The 20413-nt window shown below is 37.1% G+C and overlaps 1 protein-coding gene across 1 annotated transcript in view; it reads left to right on the forward strand.

Annotated features, from left to right (window-relative positions):
- gbe1b (glucan (1,4-alpha-), branching enzyme 1b) overlaps positions 1-20413 on the forward strand; it is a 100493-nt gene that overhangs the window by 31906 nt on the left and 48174 nt on the right. Inside the window, exons 8-12 of the mRNA XM_055027793.1 lie at positions 9063-9178; positions 10571-10698; positions 10953-11051; positions 18122-18232; positions 18321-18492. Of these exons, the coding sequence (XP_054883768.1) occupies positions 9063-9178; positions 10571-10698; positions 10953-11051; positions 18122-18232; positions 18321-18492 (626 nt within the window). The remainder of the gene's footprint in view (positions 1-9062; positions 9179-10570; positions 10699-10952; positions 11052-18121; positions 18233-18320; positions 18493-20413) is intronic.

Here is a 20413-nt window from a genome sequence, read left to right on the forward strand (position 1 = left end):
GAGAGAAGATGTGGTATAGTCATAAACTGTTTCCAAAACAAACATAATCAGTTTTTAAATGGTGATTTTATTTATTTCAAAAAGATTTTTAAGCCAACCAGTCAAATTAATTCACCATCATAAATCAGAAACCAAATGACAGTTTCACAAACCAAAGTCAGGCCTGATTTCTGCTTGACCTTTACAGTCAAGAGGCCACAATCTAATAACTTGAAGTAGGTTAAAATAGCTCAAAAAGCAACATACCATGTCCCATTTAGAGAAATGTGAGAACAAAATTGAAACTTTGTAACTGTCATCACAATTTGGGAAAGTGTTAGAAAGCCTTTTCTAGGGCTTTTGGACTTCAGCAAACCCCAATCAGAGTCATTATCCAGAAATGGAAAAAACATGGAAATGTTATTAACCTTCCCAGGAGTGTCCATCTGACCAAAATTACTCCCAAGGTGCAACATTAACTCATCCAGAAGGACACAAAAGAACCAAGAACATCTAGACCATTGCAGGATGCACTTGCTGGTTTTAAGCTTTAGTGTTCATTAGGGTTGAATCGCTACGCAAAAATCACTCACATACCTGGGTTTTAAAGTTGCACTCCTTTCGTAATCTTTTCTTTGACTTGGGTCATAAGAGCAAAAAGAGTGGCTCTGATTGATTGTTTCTGGCTGAGTGGTGCATGTCTGTAGATGGCAGTGGGACTACAGGGAAAAGCCAGACAAGGAAACATTTTTTCAAACTTTGTGTTTCATGTTACTTTATTAAGTGACAGCTTTAACAACTATGTAAAAAACAAAAAAACATATTGTTTATAAAACTGCAACTTTAATGTCACTTTCACCTTTTTGCAGTCTGGAAATATTTGTGTTATAGAGGAACAGATGAGGTTTAGAGCTTGGGAGGGATTGGCAAATTATATGGTTGTTTTGCATCTGACTGTATTTTGGGAGCTTATGGAGATTATTTTCCATCAGGCTCTGCTTCAGTTCTTCTCATTGTCCAAGCAACAGAAACATAAATTTTGTAAGTAAATATAAAAATACATTTTTAAAAGTGATTTTATTACAATCTCATGAATAATTACCTTGCCTACAGTGCACAGTGCTGTCAAAATTTGTATTTTGTTTGGACTGATTAGATTTTCTTGTACCTCCCTTAAGTTCAAACACTTTGTGGTTAATTAAAGCACTGTGGTTTTGAGTTATTTAAATTGCTACTGTGAGTACATTATGACTTTTCAACAACTCATTCTTGAAGTGCTCCTGGGTACATTCACTGGCCAAAGTAAGAGTGGATTTTTGACTTGACTGGCAAGACACCAATCAAGGTCCAACTTGAAAATCGGCCAGTTCTGGTCAACTCTTAATTTATTCAATGTATTAGACGAGTTGATACTTGGCTTGTGAAATACTTGGAATCAATAGGGACATCTTTTAGGAGTGGTATTTTGTCAGCTTTCAAAAAAAAATTCCTAAATAAAGAGAGATATCTTTTTCTCCTGACAATTAAGATTTGAGATATTTTTTTAACAAAAAGAAATAAATCAAGACAGAACTGATTAAGTCCAAACAAGCTAAAATGTATGAGCACAAGCGCCCTTTCTCTTTTGGCATTCGGTCTTTTCTTTCTTTTCTTCACTGATGCTTCTGCAACAGAAGTTTCACAATCCTCTTTTTCAGTTGAGTTGTCTTTTGTCCTGTCGTTACTGATAGAAAGAGTGCATAAATGTGTAAATTCCGCATGTGACCTGGATTCTCTCTAAGAAGTCAAGCTGGAGTTTCAGTCAGCTCTTTCGGTACAAGAATTTATTTTCCAGGACAGCAATGAAGCCTTGCTGCAAGCAGTGAAAGCTTGTTTTTAAGATTATACCTTACCTTTTTATTTCAACATGTTTGTCTTCAATGACCTCAATGTTCCCTGGATCCCAGGTGCTAATATTGGAGGGAGTGTGGAGAAGCAAGAGTTGCAAGTCATTACATAGAAGAACAAAGTCTTAAGACACCTGTTTGAGCATAGATACTGAAATAAGTGAAATAGATTGTATATATAATCACACACAAACGAATAACCAGAGTTACCATTCAAGTTTATTATCAAAATAATAGATTGGAGTCGGGGCTGTCTGGATGTCTCTCCTGAACCAGTGCAACTCGAGTCAGTCACTAGTCAAGCCCTACTGAAAATTTCAGTGCGTATTGTGAAAAAGCTTTACTTGCTTGAGTTTGTGCAGTTTGTAGCTTGGGGCACGTTTCTTTAATTGGTATGCTTTTCTTGATGGTACATTTCTTAAAAAGTTGAATTAGTTGTTATAGAAGTTTGTACATTCATGCCAACGTACTGTACTGGTTCACAGTACATTGGCCTGCTTGTTGACTTAAGCTATTAGACCAATCAGAATGTATGATTTACATCCACACTAGACTCTTTTCCGCTCTATTTGAGTGGGAAGAAGTTAGCAGAAATATGCATGGTTCAGTCAAAAGTCATTTCCTTCAAAGACGACGTCAAGTAACCTTGACATGATGACCGAGTGAATGGAGCCTACGGTTTTCTAAGTAGCGGGTTGGCAACCAAAGGAGCTTAGCCTTTTTGCAGATCAGTGCTTTGACTGGTGAGAACTGAGCATTCTGAGGAGCTTGATGTGGGCTTTTTCTATAATCCTCCACATCTCGGAGGATCATTTGCATCCAGTTTTCATCAATCTTTGTGTGACTTCTTAAGATATGAAAAATAGGCCCAGGGCCAGCCTTTTTAAGACTTTTTAAACTCTTCTTCATGTTCTCACGCTGAGAGATCAGCCATGCCTTTGAGGTCCCAGTTAAAATATTTCTTTTACAAGATTTTTCAATATGTGGACTTTATTCCACTCAGATGTGTTAATAAAGGTCTACCTTTTTCAATAAAGTGATGAGAAGGATTCCTTCTGTTTCTGCTTCTAACTCCCAAACCAACTGCTTTTAACAAGGCCTATTATGTTTTGAAATTGGCAGCAGGACAGTTTGTTTTATGGCTTGAAAGCACAAACAAAGTGGAAGGACATAGAGTACTTATTTTGTGGATAATGGAGTCTTCAAAACAATAATTAATTTAATTTCAGTCTGCAGAAAATGTTAGACAATTAGGAAAAAACGGTCTATTTCCTCTTTCAATGTACCTTTACATACTTGGACAAACTTTGGGTCACATCAAGTCTAAGTTCTGTTTGATCATTCAGTAAAGTCAAACTTGGAAAGTTAGTTCATTCCAGTTTTAGTATTCAGCACCTTTTCTTTTGCACCCTGAAATCACGTTGAAAGAGAAAAGTGGTTTTCCCCTCTGTTAGTCTTCAGCTAATTAGCTGAGCTTAGCAGTAGTTGTAAATGGTGGCTTGTTGAAGCTGCTTGTTGTGCTTCTACTTTGTGCTGGAAAGATGTAGTTTAACACCCTCACCGCTTGCACCCCACCTTTAGAAATGTGTATGGAAAACAGAATAAAGTCTCATAGCAGTGATGTGTAAAACACATTCCCTAGCTATAGAAATTACACACCTGTTACACAATTTAACATGAGAATAAAGACCTTATTTTGTGCTTGTATTTTGAAAATTGGGTTGATGTAGTCATGTCACTGTCAGACCTGCTGCTTCACACAATACTGAGGTGTAATTTGTTTTAGCATTTCTAAATGGTCAGTTGTTGGTCTGCTGGCTTCATTTTGGCCTTTTGCCTCTGCTCATTTGAACGCATCTTAGACGTCATCTTCAAGACATACACAATCAAATGATGCACTCAACAAATACAACTGAACAATAAAACAACCTCTGACATCAGTTTGTCAACAAAACATATTTTAGAGTAGTAAAATGCATTATTTATTGCTTCACAATATCTGAGATGAAACTGGCTAGAGTGGACCCTTGAGATTGATTAGGATTTGGAACTACAGCCTCCCATAATGACCTAAAGTTTATAAATACTTGTAATTCTTTGTTTCAATAGCTCAAACACAAAATATACCTTAACTTGTAGTAATGGGCACAGTGGAAACTCCTGTGTTGACTGATTTGCCTGCCAAAAAATGTTAACTAGGACTGTGGCTACTATCTATGAGAAAAATCTAAAAATAGATGAATTTTCCACAAATACTTTGGCAACGAGTTCATCAGAAATGTCTGTACTCCAAATAGCCACATGTCCACAAAATAAGACTTTCATAACCGTAAAGTCTTATTTTGAAGATAGTGAGCCTTCCGTCTTGGTTACTGACTGGAACCTGGTTCCACAGAACAGCAACCATAAAACCAAAGGCTTGGCCTTCAGTTATTCAACAGAAAATTCTTTGAACAATCACGAGGCATGTGCTTTGAGATCAAATATTTCTGGTGGAGTTATGGAGGTTAATAAAAATCAAGTGCCATTTACCAATAAAACTTTATATGTGATGAAATTTTTTAGAACAGAATGTTACTCCCTTCCTCTAGATTTTGCAGCAATAAGACACTAAACAAAGTAACTAATTAAAAATTTTATGGAAACCTGTCTTTGACATATTTTATAGTCCTTGGTTATCTGGGTATTATGTGGGCATTACTCTTAGAATAAAAGGTTGTTATTCTCCAGTTCTGTGGCTATTTTTTTATTCCTTTTAGCCTTTCCCTTCACTATTTGTGGTTAAACTTGGATCCTCATTCAGGCCCAGTTCTAGTTGTTTTAATTACTGCTCTTATTGCCAGGTTTAAGCTAATAACATTTTTTTCTTAGCCATTTCTTCATTCATAAAGATCATTCAACATGTTTTTTTTCTATGGGTTGGTCTCTTATCTTTCCTAGTTAGAGGAGGGGTTATTGAGCTGATGTTTTACATTTATGCCTCAGGTTATGGATTTAAAAGTAAATTCAAAAGGAAATGTTCAAATAGCAATTCTATTTGTTAAGAGTTTTTGTAGATTTTATAAAAAAAAAAAAAGTTTTCTATTGTGGGCCTTTTTAATCAGATGGACAGAGTATTAAAATAATTACTTTTTTTTTTATTTTTAGAAAACCCCTCCTGCATATTTTTTGGGAGAGTTCGATAACACTCCAAAAAAAAAAAAAAGGATAAAAAAAAAGTACAAAAGGAACAACAAGCTGCCACTGATTTCTAAAGGATAGCAAATACAAAATGATCCTAATTACAGGTTGCCAGACATATATTCTCAGTGACAATAGAGGATTCCTTTTAGGATGCCAAGCAAGAGCAGGTAGCTGCCAGGCAGTTTAAAGAAAGCCAGAAAAACAGCCGATATCTAACACAAAGCTCAGCAAAGCATCGACATCTCAGTGAGAGTTGTGCCAAAGAGGACCCTAGCGTTACATGATTTCTGCTGTTACATGTAACATTTGTTTCTTTAGTTCAGCATACAACACATATTTGACTCGCTCAAATTTGTAACTATACCTACATTACAAAAAGATAATCAATGAGAACCATTGTATTAGAAAAGGGGATAAAAAGAATCATTAACGAATTGATAAACTTTTAATACAAAAAAAGTGAACTGCTTCTGTTTGAGAGTTGTATCAAAGTCGTCATCCTGTGCCAGCTGAAGAGATTATGGACGTTTGAAATGCGTCAGAAGAGGCAGCCCATTTGTCCCTTTTTGTTTCTACAAATGCTCACCATCCATCACGCATGTCATTGTGTCGTCGTTTGAGCATCACACTTCCTCTTGAATTACCTGTCAGCCTCCTGAATTTATTTGTTCTTATCTGCAGCTTACCTGTGACGTTGGGAAAACAAGAACTTAAATCTCTTTTTTCTCCCTTTTGAAGACATGTTGCCACAATCCTTTATGGAGAATTGACATCTGAACACCCATGTTTCAATGTTTTATTTTTAACCACAGTGCCTTCTGAAAGTATTGGCACCCTTTAAGCCTTTTTCATAATTCATCTCATTAAGATTAGCACAATCATTTTGGCTGGTTAGGCCTTGTGCACACCAATTTTTGGTGTTGCGAGAGATTTAAAATTAGATTGAGGTGTCGACTTTCACTGGACTAGTCAAACACACAAATATGGTTTGATCCAAACTACTCCATCGTTTCTTTGGCTGCATGTTTACGATCCTGTTGAAAGATAAACCTAATGAGCACCTAATAGTTGTTTTCTATTAATGCCCTCCATTTATCTCCGTCCACTCTCCCATCAATGTTTCCCTCCTTTCCAATTTTCCTAAAGAAAAACTTCCCAGCAACATCCTTTACATCTGGGCACAATGCTCTTAGCATGAATACTATTGGTTGTCCACCAAGTACACATCTTTGCATGCAGGCCAAACTGTTATATTTTTGCTTCTTGTCAAGACTTATTTGAGAGCTGCAGATGACACCTCAAATCAGGCTTCTTATGGCTCTCTTTTAACAAAGTATTTCTTCTTAAGCCACATCTTTGTGGTGTATGACAAACATTTGTCCTGTGGATATCTGCAAATGACCGTAAAATGTGTTTAAGTTCTTAGCTGTAAGGCAACCAAATGTGGAAAAAGGTCAAGAAGTATGCACAGTTTAAAGCCAGCTGAGCTACAAATGGAGAGAAAAAGATTTTTCTGATTTGAGCCACAGTTTCGGCCTGAGCGAGGAAAAAAATGAGCTCCGTTAACGATCATTAAATTTGAGTGGGGAAAATTTTCTTTTGAATTAACTTGAGGTATTTCTCCTCCGTGTGTGTGTGTGCTTGCAGGTAAAACAGGAAAACATGACAGATTATCCTCTCTTTCATTACAAGCAGCAATATTAGAGCTTTACTCTATTAGTGCTCCCTAACTAGGTTTCACTGTCACTGCTACACTTTAATCTAAGGATGCTGTAATGTGCAATTTGCTTTTATATTAACACCACAGACCATCTGATAACTTCACGGAACTGCATAGATAAGCGATGTGTTGCATCTGGTATAGAGATCTACCTTTCACACTGTAATTGGACCTGATGATGAATGGCGTTGTGGGCCTTAATGTGGCAGTATGGTTTCATCTCGGGGCCCCTGGCTCTCACTGGCTATTATCTCCATCCCGTGAGGATACACTGTGTCTGAGCCTTTGTTGGCTCTGTGCACCGAAGTGGAGGACCTAATCTATTTATCACAGGGTCTGCGTGACCACCCAGCCAGGCTGCTATATCGGATCATACCAGGCTCCCTTGTTCTGCTCCTCCAGGGAAGAAGGAAGCGCAGATGTAACATGCGACTTCACACCTGTCAAACAGCGCTGGTGCTGGTCATCCCCGAGGAGTGGAGCACAGGAGGGAAAACATTTAAATCTATTTTTTGTCATGGCTTTCTTTTTCTAAAGAAACTCAGATTCTCTCTTGTGACATATAGAATATATTCCTCAGTAAGTGAGTGATGGGGATGAATTGAAACATTTTCTAAAGTGAAAGTATTGAGAACAAGATTAGGTTTGTGTTGTTTTATTGAAGGTTTTACAACTTAAAATATTACTGAGTTTGTTAAAAATTAATCTTTTTATTGCTGAGCTGACTTTTTTTTAACTCAGCATCATTCAAGGGAGAAATTGTTGAATCATTGCATATAGAGGTGAAGCAATACAATAATCTCATGGTATGAGGCAATATATGATACTCTGATTGTAATGCGATATGTAGTAAAATATTTGGAAAACAATATTCTCATATTGACACCATATGAGAACAGACACGGACTGCTGCAGAAATAGTTTTACTTTTAATCAGCCGAAAGACCCAGAAATTTCTAATAGGATTTTTTCCCCCCTGTTGAGTACTTGTACTCTAAAGACAATGCAAATTTAAACTACAGCAATAAAAGATTCATTTGTTGACTTTTTGTTTTTTTTCTTACACATTTTACCAAAAATATCAGTAAGTTGCAACTGGTGACATAAGCTGCTGATAAAAAATAGAAAAAGTATATTATTTGAGTTTTGGTAAACATACAGAAATGTAATTTTTAATAGTACTTTTCTCTAAACTTTTTTCATGTTATACTTTAGAATTATATACACAATTCAGGTGTAAATAATAAACATATTTTGCATGCATTTGATATAAAACTATAAAGAAAAAAACTAAAAACAATATGTTTTTGCATGTTTTCACCCATAAATAAATTCAACGCGTCAGTATAATTACTGTTGGGAACTGAGAGCACACTGTAGATCTGAGTTGGGTCTTTCAGCCTCAGCAGAGGCAGCGGTTCACACTTAATCAGCATCTTGAATGTGTCATTCGTCTCACATCCTTGGTGCTTTGCTTTTGCCCTACAGCGCTGCATCCGAATACAGTGTTTCATTTGGTGCTCATTACGCGCACTGCATGGAGACGACCAAATATTGAGTTTTTGCTGATGTTTCCATGGCGATACGCCACCGAATGGAAAGAACTGAGGTGCACGGTGTACTTTGCCTTGAGTGACTGTATAGAACTGTACGACTCTTCCAGTCAGGATAGAGGACGGAGGCCATTTATGGAATCCACCTCCTCCAGCCTGCAGCCAACAGCCACAGCACATTTGTGTGCTACGTGACACATTGACGGCTGTAAACTATGGCAAGTTGCATTTAATATTTAGGTAGTTTATTCAGTTTATGTACACTTTTTTTAAGGGTATTTACCCTCTTGAATGGCAAACACTGTAACCCATTATACATGAAGCCTGAAGACAAATGATTTGTCCCATTTTCAAGTAAGAGGGCTTAATTCTGCTGTCCAAGTGTGGAATTGTAATCCCATCAATTTAAATACACCAGGATGCCTAGATGTACATAATATTTGCTCTGCTGGATGATGGAAATCAGAAAGCCACCAATTTTTCATCATGACATCTTAAGATGTGAAAGACATAGTTCCATCTATTGTTAATATAAGCGGCGTCTGCTGTCACCGCCACTCCCTTCCCAACATAATGGAGCTTCAGTTGTCAATATGTGAATGTCCTGCTTTCAGGGGAAAATTAATCTCTGGTGACTAAAATTCATGATGAGATATGTGAATAATTCACAGCCTCTTGCTTATCTGACCTTGAATTGTTTTTGTTTGTGTGTTTGTGCCATTTGTGTGTGCACACAACTAGCTGGGAAGTGCTGCGCTTCCTGCTGTCAAACCTGCGCTGGTGGATGGAGGAGTACTGCTTTGATGGCTTCAGGTTCGACGGCATTACCTCCATGCTGTACCATCACCATGGCATCGGTAAGATTGGTTGATCTGTGCATACACATTGGAGACTTGCTTTCCTCTGTAACAACGGTGCAGTTTTTACTTCAGAATGCATAGAGTTGGAAAGCAGACTTGGAAAACTGACTTATCTAACATAGAGTTGAGGAAAATGCCTCAGTTTTAAAAGAAAAGAATAATAGAAAGTTTTTCACAGTTGTCTTTTACAATCATAAACTTCCTTAGGTTGGAAATTTTTTGTGAAAGATCAGCTTAAACTAATGCATGACTGTAGAAAATAGGGTGGAAAAAGATGCCCTGATTTAAGTTTTTGACTAATTAAAATCTAAAGAGATTTTAATTAGTCACTGTGCTTTTCCCACTCACTGTATAAAAAGCACAGTGAATGCTTTTCACTGTAAAACCCAGAAATCAAATTGAATCCACAAGATATCACTATTTAGTTGTCCACCTAAACTGACAGACCAGGCATATATTAGAGGTTGTCAGGTGGGACAACCATTAGTCATGCTGTCTATGCATGTTTTGTGAAGAAGTGGTAATATAAAGTTGTTGCTGAAAGAAACCATAGTTTGTTGAAAGACAGGTTGGTGACAAAGCAGACAAGTTGAGGAAGTTGCTTGAGTCAAAAAAATGTCAAAGCCTAAGCTTTTCATCTTACAGGCAGAAGCACAATGTGTGATATAAAACTATCACTGCATACTTAACACGACATCCCTGTAGGTAAATATAGTAATGCGACATGATATAGTGCGAATGGTTTTTTTCAGAGACAAGGAAGGTGGTCAGAATTGATTGGAACTTCTAGCAGGACAGAAACCCTATAGTCAGTGCTACAGTTTGATACTTTAGATAAAAGTGTCTTCATATCGTAAAATAATCAAAAATAGAAGTTCAGCCAAAAATCCAATTTGGAATTGGATTTTTTAAGGCAAAACTTCATATTCAGAGAATCGTCATAAAAATGTATACTCATAACTTTTCCAGATGCTTGTTTTCTTAAAATAATATGAACATTTGATCATTTGTCTTTCACTGTGTATTAGTTTGTGTTGGTCCATCTCGCAAGATCCCAGTAAAATACATTAAAGTTTGTGGTAGGAATGAGAAAAAGGTCAAAATGTATGAATACTTTTTCAATGCAGTGTAATCCAGTTCCGTTAGAATTGAAAACTTACTAATGAGAAAAAGGTCAAAGGGCATTAATACTTTTTTAAAAGCAGTATTAAGCAGTTCCACTTGAACTGAGAATTTAGTTTAACGCATCCAGTCCAATATGCTGGAGGTAACATTTGACAAAGGAAGGAGTGAAAATAGTTGTATCACTTGGAAAAATAGATCTGGTCAGTTTGGAAGTTGGGGTGGAAAGCATGATGAGTGTTCACTGTGTGGGTGTTTACCCTTCAGGCACTGGCTTCTCGGGGGACTACAATGAGTACTTTGGCCTACAAGTTGATGAAGAAGCTTTGGTGTACCTGATGCTTTCCAATCACATCCTCCATAGTCTTTATCCGGACTGCATCACTATTGCAGAGGTAAAAACTCACATCAGCCCACGTTTTGCAAAATGCACTGCCTGTAGCTATTATTAATTAAAGCACTTATTAGACAGGCATATCCTACTTATTTTTTTTTCTGGTGTTGTAATTAAAAGTTAATGTAAAAATAGTGATCTGGATCAGTAATTTTTGGGCATTTTTCTAGCTCAACACATAAATTATGCGGCCTGTCGTGATGGGATTTGGGTTTACACTGAAAAGTAGTTTTACACAGTAAGACGTCTCTGCAGGAAGTGTCTGGGATGCCTGCCCTCTGCAGAAGAGTGAAGGAGGGAGGACTGGGCTTCGATTATCGACTGGCGATGGCGATTCCTGACAAATGGATTCAGGTAGGAGGGTTTTGTTCACTTGAATGTATTGTTTGCACAAACCAAATCATCAGTTACAAATTCTAGAAATTAACACTGTTAAATCCAATGGTATAAACATTACATTTCTACAATAGCAACATTCAAGAATTTGTCACATTTGGATAATTAATTTTATTGTGATTTTCTGTGGAAGATCAACACAAAGTAGATTATAATTATTTGAGGCAAAAAAAAATTATGCGTGGCTTTCAATTTTTATTATAAGTGAGAATCCGTTTGTCTTTGACTTCAGTGTTTTGGAGTTCACTTCCAGCTTTCCACTTGTAGAGATTGAAATTTTTGCTCAGTTTGCTTTACAGACTCAAGAAAATTCAGGTTGGATGTACTTTTGAGAGTAGAAATATTCAAGTCTCACACTTTATAGGTTGATTTTATAAAACAGGTGATGTGAAACGGAGTCTTGTGTTGAGTATGGCCGAAAGAAACTTAAAGTGTTTACTCTTCTCAAAGCTTTGCTAATTTATTTTTCTTTATTCTCCCATGATTCTCCCTGCTGTGCTCTAACATTTTTTATCCAGCAGAGACACAGCTGTGAATAAATGTGTGACGCATGCAGTTATGAAAAAATAAAAAGACGCAGTCATCATTGTTTGATCAGTAATTTCTGACTTTGCATACCTGTAATTTTGTGGGAAGAGGAATAAAGATAAACTTAATTATTTTAACATAAAGGTCAACTTCCAGGCTTCTTTATTGGAACTTGTAGAAAGGCAGGCTGTCATCTCATGTATTAACTTGTAATGTATCCTAATGTGGCTTTGCCTCATGCACTGTTCAAACAGAATATTATTAATATCATATTTATCTAAACAGTATATTCATAAAGATCATAATCTCCCTTTTTTTTTGCACATTCCTGCAGAATCTTCAGAGAGATGCAGTTTGTTTTACTTTTACACAGATCAGCCTACTTCCCATGCTTCTCTTCAGAGATCTTGAGCACAAATTGTTTTTTTCTCTATGAACACCACTGAAGCCAGTGACCTTTTATAATAGCTTGTGTTCATAAGATAGAACATTGTGAAGAGCATCGTTATTAAAGGACACTGAATAGGAACATTCTGAAAATACATTCTTTATTCATTGTCAATATGTTCATATTGACTTATAATATGAACTTTATTCATTTCCATTGGGAGGTCAGATAAATCTCGATTGGTCTTAAAAAACTGCTGTGTATTGGAAACCATGTGAAAACTTTGTTTTCTTAGCAATGGCTTGCAGTGAAAAGATTATTGTTTTTACAGGGTTTTAAGTACAGCTCGATCTACATTTATACACCTGGTATTTTTAAATGATTTTCTTTCATTAAATTTGTTCTTGATTAGAAACTTGAGCCGATTTTCCACTTTATTTCAAAATTGCAGCACCAATTATTTACAGCAGTCAATGCTTTTTTCCACAACACTTTTTTCTTTCACCCAGGTTTTCATTAATATGTTTAGAACAGCACTCTGTGAACAGTTAGCTTCGATATCAATGACCTTAAGTATCTTACTGTCCTTTTTGAGGGTGTCAGTCATTCTCTGCTGGACAATTATTATGTCAGCTGTCTTCCTTGCAAACATGTCGGCAATACTACAAAAATAATATATCAAAACTCCTTTTTTATCACCTGCAAGATGTAGTTCTCAAAATTAATGGAAACAAGTGATTGAAATATGTCTAATGAGTCTATAAAATTTATGAAATTTACCTTTCTAATTAAATTTGTTAATTAAGTTATACTATTATGCCCACTATTGAAGTAGGTTTAAGACCTGTTTTATAAACGTTTTCACTTTATTCCAATAATTTTATTTTAATTAATGATCCGCTCTTCCTTTGCAATCAAACATATTATTTTTTCTTTTTTTTTTTTTACATGACAGGAGCACTGTCAAAAAATTACAAGATTATTCAGCACGTTACCACTCAACAGTGCATCTGTCTGCAGGGGAAATAATGGGCACCAAACGTTCACAAATCCTCCACAACAACTGTTGAAGCACCCTTTAGTTGGACACTTCAGTCCGAACTGCCACTGTGAAAGTGCTTAATAGCCCACAATGGGAAAACATTGTTTATAACTGTTCAGTCATCAGGTCCATAACTTTGTGATGGTAAAGCCAAGTAGCGAAGGGAGGGAGCTGGATGGAGGTGGAGGGATTTAACATGCACACCCAATCCTTCATGCACAGATAAAGCTGTTTATCTCAAATCTTCCTCCTGCTGTTTCTAGATGAACTGACACACTATCAGAATGTTTGTGTTCTGACAAAGGCTGTTTTGATAAAAAAAATGCCACCGATTTATTGTCGCTTTAAAACTGTTTTTTGTTGTTGTTTTTAAATCACCAAATATTTTGTGTAGTTGCGTTTCTCCCTGACTATATAAAAATATAGTCGGGGAGAAAGTTATATAGGGACATATGTGTATGGGTTTGGCTGCCGGATGAGTGAAGATTATTCCGTGAGTGTGTTTGTTTGAAGAACGTAGAGGCCGTTTTCCTTCGCTTGAAGAAACGCGTTGATTGCAGAATAGCTAAAAAGGTTGGCTGTTGTAACGTTTTTATGGAAAGCATATTTCTTTGCTATGGGTCCACAGCGAATTTTAAAATATTTACTCATATTTTCGGGGTGGGGAGGGTTGGAGAACAAGATGGAGAGTATGACCTCAGCTCAGCATGCATGCTCTACGGCTTCTTGTGTTTCCCAATGGGGGGAGTCAATGCATCGTTAATCAAGTCTGTCTCTCACAGCGGTTGGTTTTACTCAGCGTCGGGTTTGAAGGGAGGAGAAAAGGAGGTGAGAGATCTAGTTCACGACTTGACCTTCCTCTGTGATGCTGGAAGTAGCTGTGCAGCCTGCAGAGCTTGTACCTTCGAGGCTTTGCTCAATTTTCCCGAGAACCCTTTTTGAGAGGTTTCTCTTGCATTTAGTTACTGCATTGCAAGCCTTTTTTTTGTTTGTTTGGTGTTTGTTTTGATGCTACTTATTGTTACATGTTTTAATTAAATTTGTAACCTCCCTAAGGAGAGTGGATGCTGGAGGCAGAGCAAAATGTTCTCCATATCTGTGCAGGGAAGCATTCATATGAACATGCTGTGGTATAGTCAGTGAAGTGCATTCAGGGCTAGCCTTGCCTCTTCTCACAGAGTGTCAATTAGGGAGGGATTTGAATGGACTGAAGTGGAGCCTCCAGTGAGGTATATGTTGCAGAAAAGGAGAATTGGAGCTGGAAGGGAGGGCGAGACAGGAGGAAACAGAAGGAAAGAGAAACAAAGACGCAGAGCAACAGAGCTGCGAGCTTATTTATAGATTCACATGTGTGTACGGATGAATCTCTTTCAGTTCCTCTGCTGGGGCCCCCATGCTGCGTTTTGTCCTCAGCATGACTGATTGATATGACTCATTTACTGGCTGCAGAAGGCTGTTAGGACCAACAGACTGTGAAAAATTAAGATGTCCTAATGAGAAGGACCAGATAAGGCGCGGTGGCACAAGTTGGGATGATTCGATCTGATTATGACCATAAAATGCTGTCACTCCTAATGGATAATGTTACAAAGCCCTCTAATTTAACAAGCACCCTTCCCTCAAGCTACAATAGATTGAGATGTAATTGAAACAATTAGAGGCAGAGGAGAAAGAGGGGTCCATGGTGGCGGCTAGGAGATGAGAGGTTGATGCTGAGAATGCGCAGGCATCCCTCCGCTTCTCCCGGCTGTTCAACTTGAATGACCTCCGAGTCAATTGTCTCAATTTTTGCTTCTGTTCCTCCATTTATTTTAATTGAATGAAAATATCAGTCTGAACAGCTCCCCCTTATTAGTTTCAGGGGAGGGAAAGGGAAAGAAAAAAAATCTATTTCTTCTCTGAGTCACTCCGCTCTGTCCATCATGCCAGAAACACTTTCAATTAATATGACTTAATAAAATTCAGGCTGCTGGCGAGCGATGATGGAGCTCGGCTTGTTTACGTAAACATGCCGCGGGCTTTATCGCCAGCCTTTTCGCTCCGACCTGCTCGGCTGGTGTCGCCCTCCGCACGCCTGCTCTTAACAGCAGCAGCTTTTCAGTTTTGTCCAGCTTAATTGCACTTTGAGGCCACCTCTGCATGGCGTTAACAGGCTTTCGGCAAGGCTTTTTATAGCAGAAACTATGACATGAGCCAAAGTGGGCCTTTTTAGCTGAGCAAAGTCCAATGATGTTTCTGTTGGCAAAACCTTTTGTTAAGCAGTGAAATTATTTGGACGTTTGTTTTGGAGGATGAAGCGGTGCCTAGTTTTTTGGATCTTTTTTTAATGTCGCCCAACCAGTTAAAGTGACTTTTCACGGATTTCCTGATTAAACTTTAAAAGTTGAGAGGAAGATTATTTTTGATGATCTACTTGGGTTTGAGTTCTAGTCCAAGAAACTGAACTTAAAATAGTATATTTCTAAACATTAAAATTAAATGTTCTGTTGCATGCTTGGACATAGAATTTATCTTTTTTAAACTCAGCAAAACACCATTTCCAGCCAATAATTAATTAAAAAAATGTATTTCCCTCTGTGTTTAATAAAGTATATTCATTCATTCAATAAGAGGCAGATAGCATTTTTTCTTTGACTGAAATATATTTTCTACAAAAAAATTTTTAAAAATGTTTTTTAGTATCTTGGTTTTATATTTAAATGTGTTTGACCTGAAATGTCACAATGTATAACAGCTCACGGAGCATTCACAATGTAGGAGTGGCAGTGTTTGTATGGTATTATGAGATGTCCGCATAGAAGAAAAAACTGCTGCTCAGATCAACCTAAAAATGGAAAATGGGGCTAAAAGCTAAACCTTTCTCTGCCATTAAATTCTTTCCAGCTCTGTGTGAGAGCCTCTTAAATCAGTCACAGCATGCCAGTGGCAGCAAAATGACCTCATCCTGCACGGCAAGACTTTTTTTTATTTTATTATTATTTTATTTCTAGCTCTGTCTAATTAATCTGGGCACTCTGGTTGGCTCCTGACAGCAGGCTTGTAAAGTAAGATTTGTGCACTGCTCATTATCATTGATGAAGTGGAGTGTCAGCAGTGCCAGGAAGCTCGGCTGGCCGGGGCTGATGCGGGTGAGCTGGTGGTAGGGAAGTCATCAACCCGTTCACTTCTGTCTCTGCTCCGACAGTCCCACTCCAAAATTAATTGCTCCCAGACCACTTTTGCGGTTGAATTGAATTGTAATGATTCATAAAGAAGTGTAAAATGTCTGATTGTACGTACATGTGGAGGCAGCCGTGATGATCTCTCGGGGACTGCTGGTAGATTCATTTGCTCAAGAAAGGCCTTGAGAAGACATAAAATTTTATCAGTTATGTTTTTTTTTTTTAACTACATTTGTGTATTTTGTTTTTGTGTATAACTACATATTAATAATTCAATGTTGTGAGTAGAAATATTATGTACTTTATAACAATACAAACACAGAAATTTGTATTTCTGTGTTTGTATTGTTTTACAAACACAGAAATGACATAATAAATGCATGACATTTATTATGTCATGCATAATAAATAAGCTTATGCATGGCATAAGCTTATTTATGTTATTTAAAATGGCTTATTAAACAGTTTGTGGTTCTTTCTTTATTGTGAATTTTCAATGGAACAATTGTGAAGGATAGACACATACTGACACTATAATTTACAAACTAATTTACAATATCGATTTTAGCCATTTAATTTTTTTTTCTATAGGAACTATATTTCACAGCTTTCCATGCCTAGTTTTGCTGCATTCACTTTTTGGAAAATGTGTCTTAATTTTTTGGTCAATCCAAAAACAGCCAGTCTTTTGTTAGTCTATTCTAATTCAAGAATTTCAATATTTGGTATAGAATTGCTCTGAAGAGAAACATGGAACAAGCAATTAGTTGCCTATTTTTAAATAGTCAGATTGTTTGTGTTTTTTACATGTTAGTGTTGATATTTCATATTGATCTTATCTTAAAGCGTTTCTAAGTGTGTAGCTCTAGGATCTGAAAATGTGTCAGCTCTCCAAGGTGTTAAAACCTCTGAGATTCTGTTGCAAGTATAAAAAGAATTGCCTCAGTAAATATCTTTGGTGGCAATGGCAATGACTATAGCCACACAAGGCAAAGGTGAAGAAAATTGAATGTGAACAGATGGTGATATAGAGAGGCGTATTGCCTTTATTTAGGGGGACCAGTCAGTTCATCTCAGACATATTGATCGGCACAATTTACTCTCTTTACTCAGAGGATTATGGCTCTGTAGAGTAATATAAAGGTTTCCTGACGTGTCAATCAGCTGTCACTGCCAATTCCACTGAGCAGACTTCAGCCTGTCTCTGAAATGGGTTTGCCGAGTCACCCACCTCTCAGACAGCTGCATGTCAATTGCCAAGGATTCTTGGAGGACATTTTTTTTTGTCATATTCCTAATGATTCTGTGGGTTTCCAGACTTCCTTGTCTTGATTGAATTATTTTTGTTCTCTGTGTGCTTACATGATCTTTTTTTCCCCACCCCCTTACTTTGTTGTTGCTTTTGTATACTTTTTGTATACAGCGTTTGAACAAATTCTTTATTCTGATGCGGTCTTGAAAGACGTGCCTTGAATGCATGCTTTCATGACCTCTTATCTTCACCTGACCTTTTGAAAATGACTCAATTGGCAGTAAGCGAGTATGTTGACTTGCCAGTGCAGTGCCACCGGTTGGATTTATTGTTGAATCCTTCCATTGGATGAGAGGTTCTGACCTTGCCCATCTTGGGTTTGGAGAGCTGATGCCTTACTACCCATGGGCTGTAGTGCAGTTATTAAAAACTCCATTACCACCATTTATAGGTAGACATAACTCACAGTGCGGATATAGAGATGTCAAAACAGAGATTGATCTTCGTAAGAAGTGTAACCCAGAGAAAACTTGGGAAAGGTAGAAAGACTGCCGGAACTGAAATACTGAGCTGAAGGCATCAGTCAGTCTGAAAAGATCTTTCAGCTATACATCGATCATACCCCTTTTTCAATAAGCCCTCTCTGTCATTGTGTAGATCCTGAAGGAGTTAAAGGATGAAGAGTGGGACATGGGCAATATTGTCTTCACGCTGACCAACAGGCGGTATGGAGAGAAGTGCATCGCATATGCAGAAAGCCACGACCAGGTACTCATTTAATCCTATCTCACTTTACACTGCATGCAGTCAGCATCTATTTCTGCTGTGAATAATGAAATATCACACACATTTTCAGGCCCTAGTTGGTGATAAGACCTTGGCCTTCTGGCTAATGGACAAAGAGATGTACACCAATATGAGTTCCCTGGTTCCCATGTCGCACATCATCGACCGTGGAATGCAGCTGCATAAGATGATCCGCCTCCTCACACATGGCTTAGGTGGAGAGGGATACCTGAACTTTATGGGTGAGTCATCAATGTAACACAGAGAATCTTTAGTTTCAGGGGTGTATGAGTTGCACTTTTTGAAAAAAAAAATCTAATTGTGGCATGTTTTCATTGTGTCTTTTATGAGGATATTTGTGTTACTGCTGCAAATAGAGGGAATGTCCAATTAAAAAATGCTGGAAAATAACTACTGATAAGACAAACAATTTTTTTTTTTTGCTGCACCATGTTATAAAGAATGAGGCCTGATTACTTTTATTTCAAAAAGCACTTCCTGTGCACAGCATGATAATAGCTTGTCTGACATGCACATTTACTAGTGGCTTCCCATTACATGCTACAGCACAGTTCTACTCTGCACGGCTCTTCCCCGCATCATTTTCTACAGCAGAGAGTAATTTCTCAACCTGCTCCGCTCTCCGATAATCCCACTGTCTGTGAAGCTTCAGTAGCATAGATGCTTAAATTCCCTGCATCTGTTGGCATTAATAAGGCTTACTTGTATTTATTTTCTTTTACTTTTTGATTTGAGGTTTGTGAGCTGGATGGTGATTGATTTGAGAATTAAAATATAGAATCACTATGTTTAATCAGTCTGCTTATCTACCATGATTTCTTTAAATTTAGAAACATAACATTTTTGATGCGCCTAAAGAATAAGATAGGGAAGTACTTGTTGAATGAATTGTGTCTGAATAATCTTATTCAGTGTCTTTCCTTGATGTTGTTTTTTTTTTTTTTTTTTTGTGATCGATTGAAGCCAAAATATAAACTGAAATAAAAAATCAAGGTATTTGTACAGCTTTGAATACTTTTCGAAATGCAACTATTGCACAATTTTGCAGCCATATAAGTTACTGTCATCTGGTGATTTTCTTACGTAAGAAATGTTGTAATGCAAGAACAATTTGACAGATTGAAAAAAAAACACAAAAAAAGAACTGCATTACCACCAACACTATTGTCCTGAAGGGAAAGATCTGGCTTGTGGATTTTCACATCTACTCAATAAAAAAAAACTGAAGGGCAGCATTTAATATTTTTTTTTAGTCTAACATTTTTTTAAGAAATGAACTAAAGATAAACCAAAACAAGGTGCTGCTGCCTACATAATTAACAGTAATACTGGTGTCAGCCAGGTAATGAAATTGGCCTGATTTTCTTTAGAAATGAATCTTCTCTAATCTACGGAGCATCTCTATGTTTTCACACTTTTGTATTTATTAGTAATGGAGATAAGAGAGATTTTTGGGACAGTGATGCTGCATCTTTTTTGTACCATTGTCCCAATTTGTGCTTTTAAACAATCAAATTCTGAAGGTAGCAGTTTCTTTGACTTTATTGCTTGGTTTTTATTCTGATATGCTAACTTTCACAAGAAGTTTGAACAGCTCCAAATCCTGTTCAGTTGACTGAATTTAAATCAGCTAAACTTGCAAGATTGTCTCAAGGATGATAATTGAGTAATAGCAATGGTTCTTAATACTTAATATAATCTATTGTGTTCAAAATTAAAGGGTTTTATACTTTCCTAAATTATCCAAAACATGTTTTCAGTGTGTTATTGTAGACAATTTTTTTAAGATTAAAGGTGAAGGAACAACACTTTATCAGTTTTAGAATACATCTAGTGTAAATATTTAAAGTTTGCACCGTTATTGCATTTTGTCTCATTCATTGTGTGAGCCGACACAACGAATCATTCTGCAGTGAACTTTGATGTCGCCCTCCCTAATTAGGTCATGTTTTACAATCAGGGCACATATTTGTGTTGTTCAGGTGACATTAAAATGCTGAAGAGGTGATCAAGGTCACTACATGGCAGCTCGCACTTTTTTTCCTCTATTAAAACAGGCGAGGAAAATGCTTTTGGATCCCTGTCATGCACTGTAATCCAGCTGCATTTGAGCATTTGCCCCCAGGCAGACACAACGCTCCC

This window comes from Poeciliopsis prolifica, unplaced genomic scaffold (genome assembly GCF_027474105.1).
Source record: "Poeciliopsis prolifica strain line A6 unplaced genomic scaffold, Auburn_PproV2 SCAFFOLD004, whole genome shotgun sequence".
Lineage (NCBI taxonomy): Eukaryota > Metazoa > Chordata > Actinopteri > Cyprinodontiformes > Poeciliidae > Poeciliopsis > Poeciliopsis prolifica.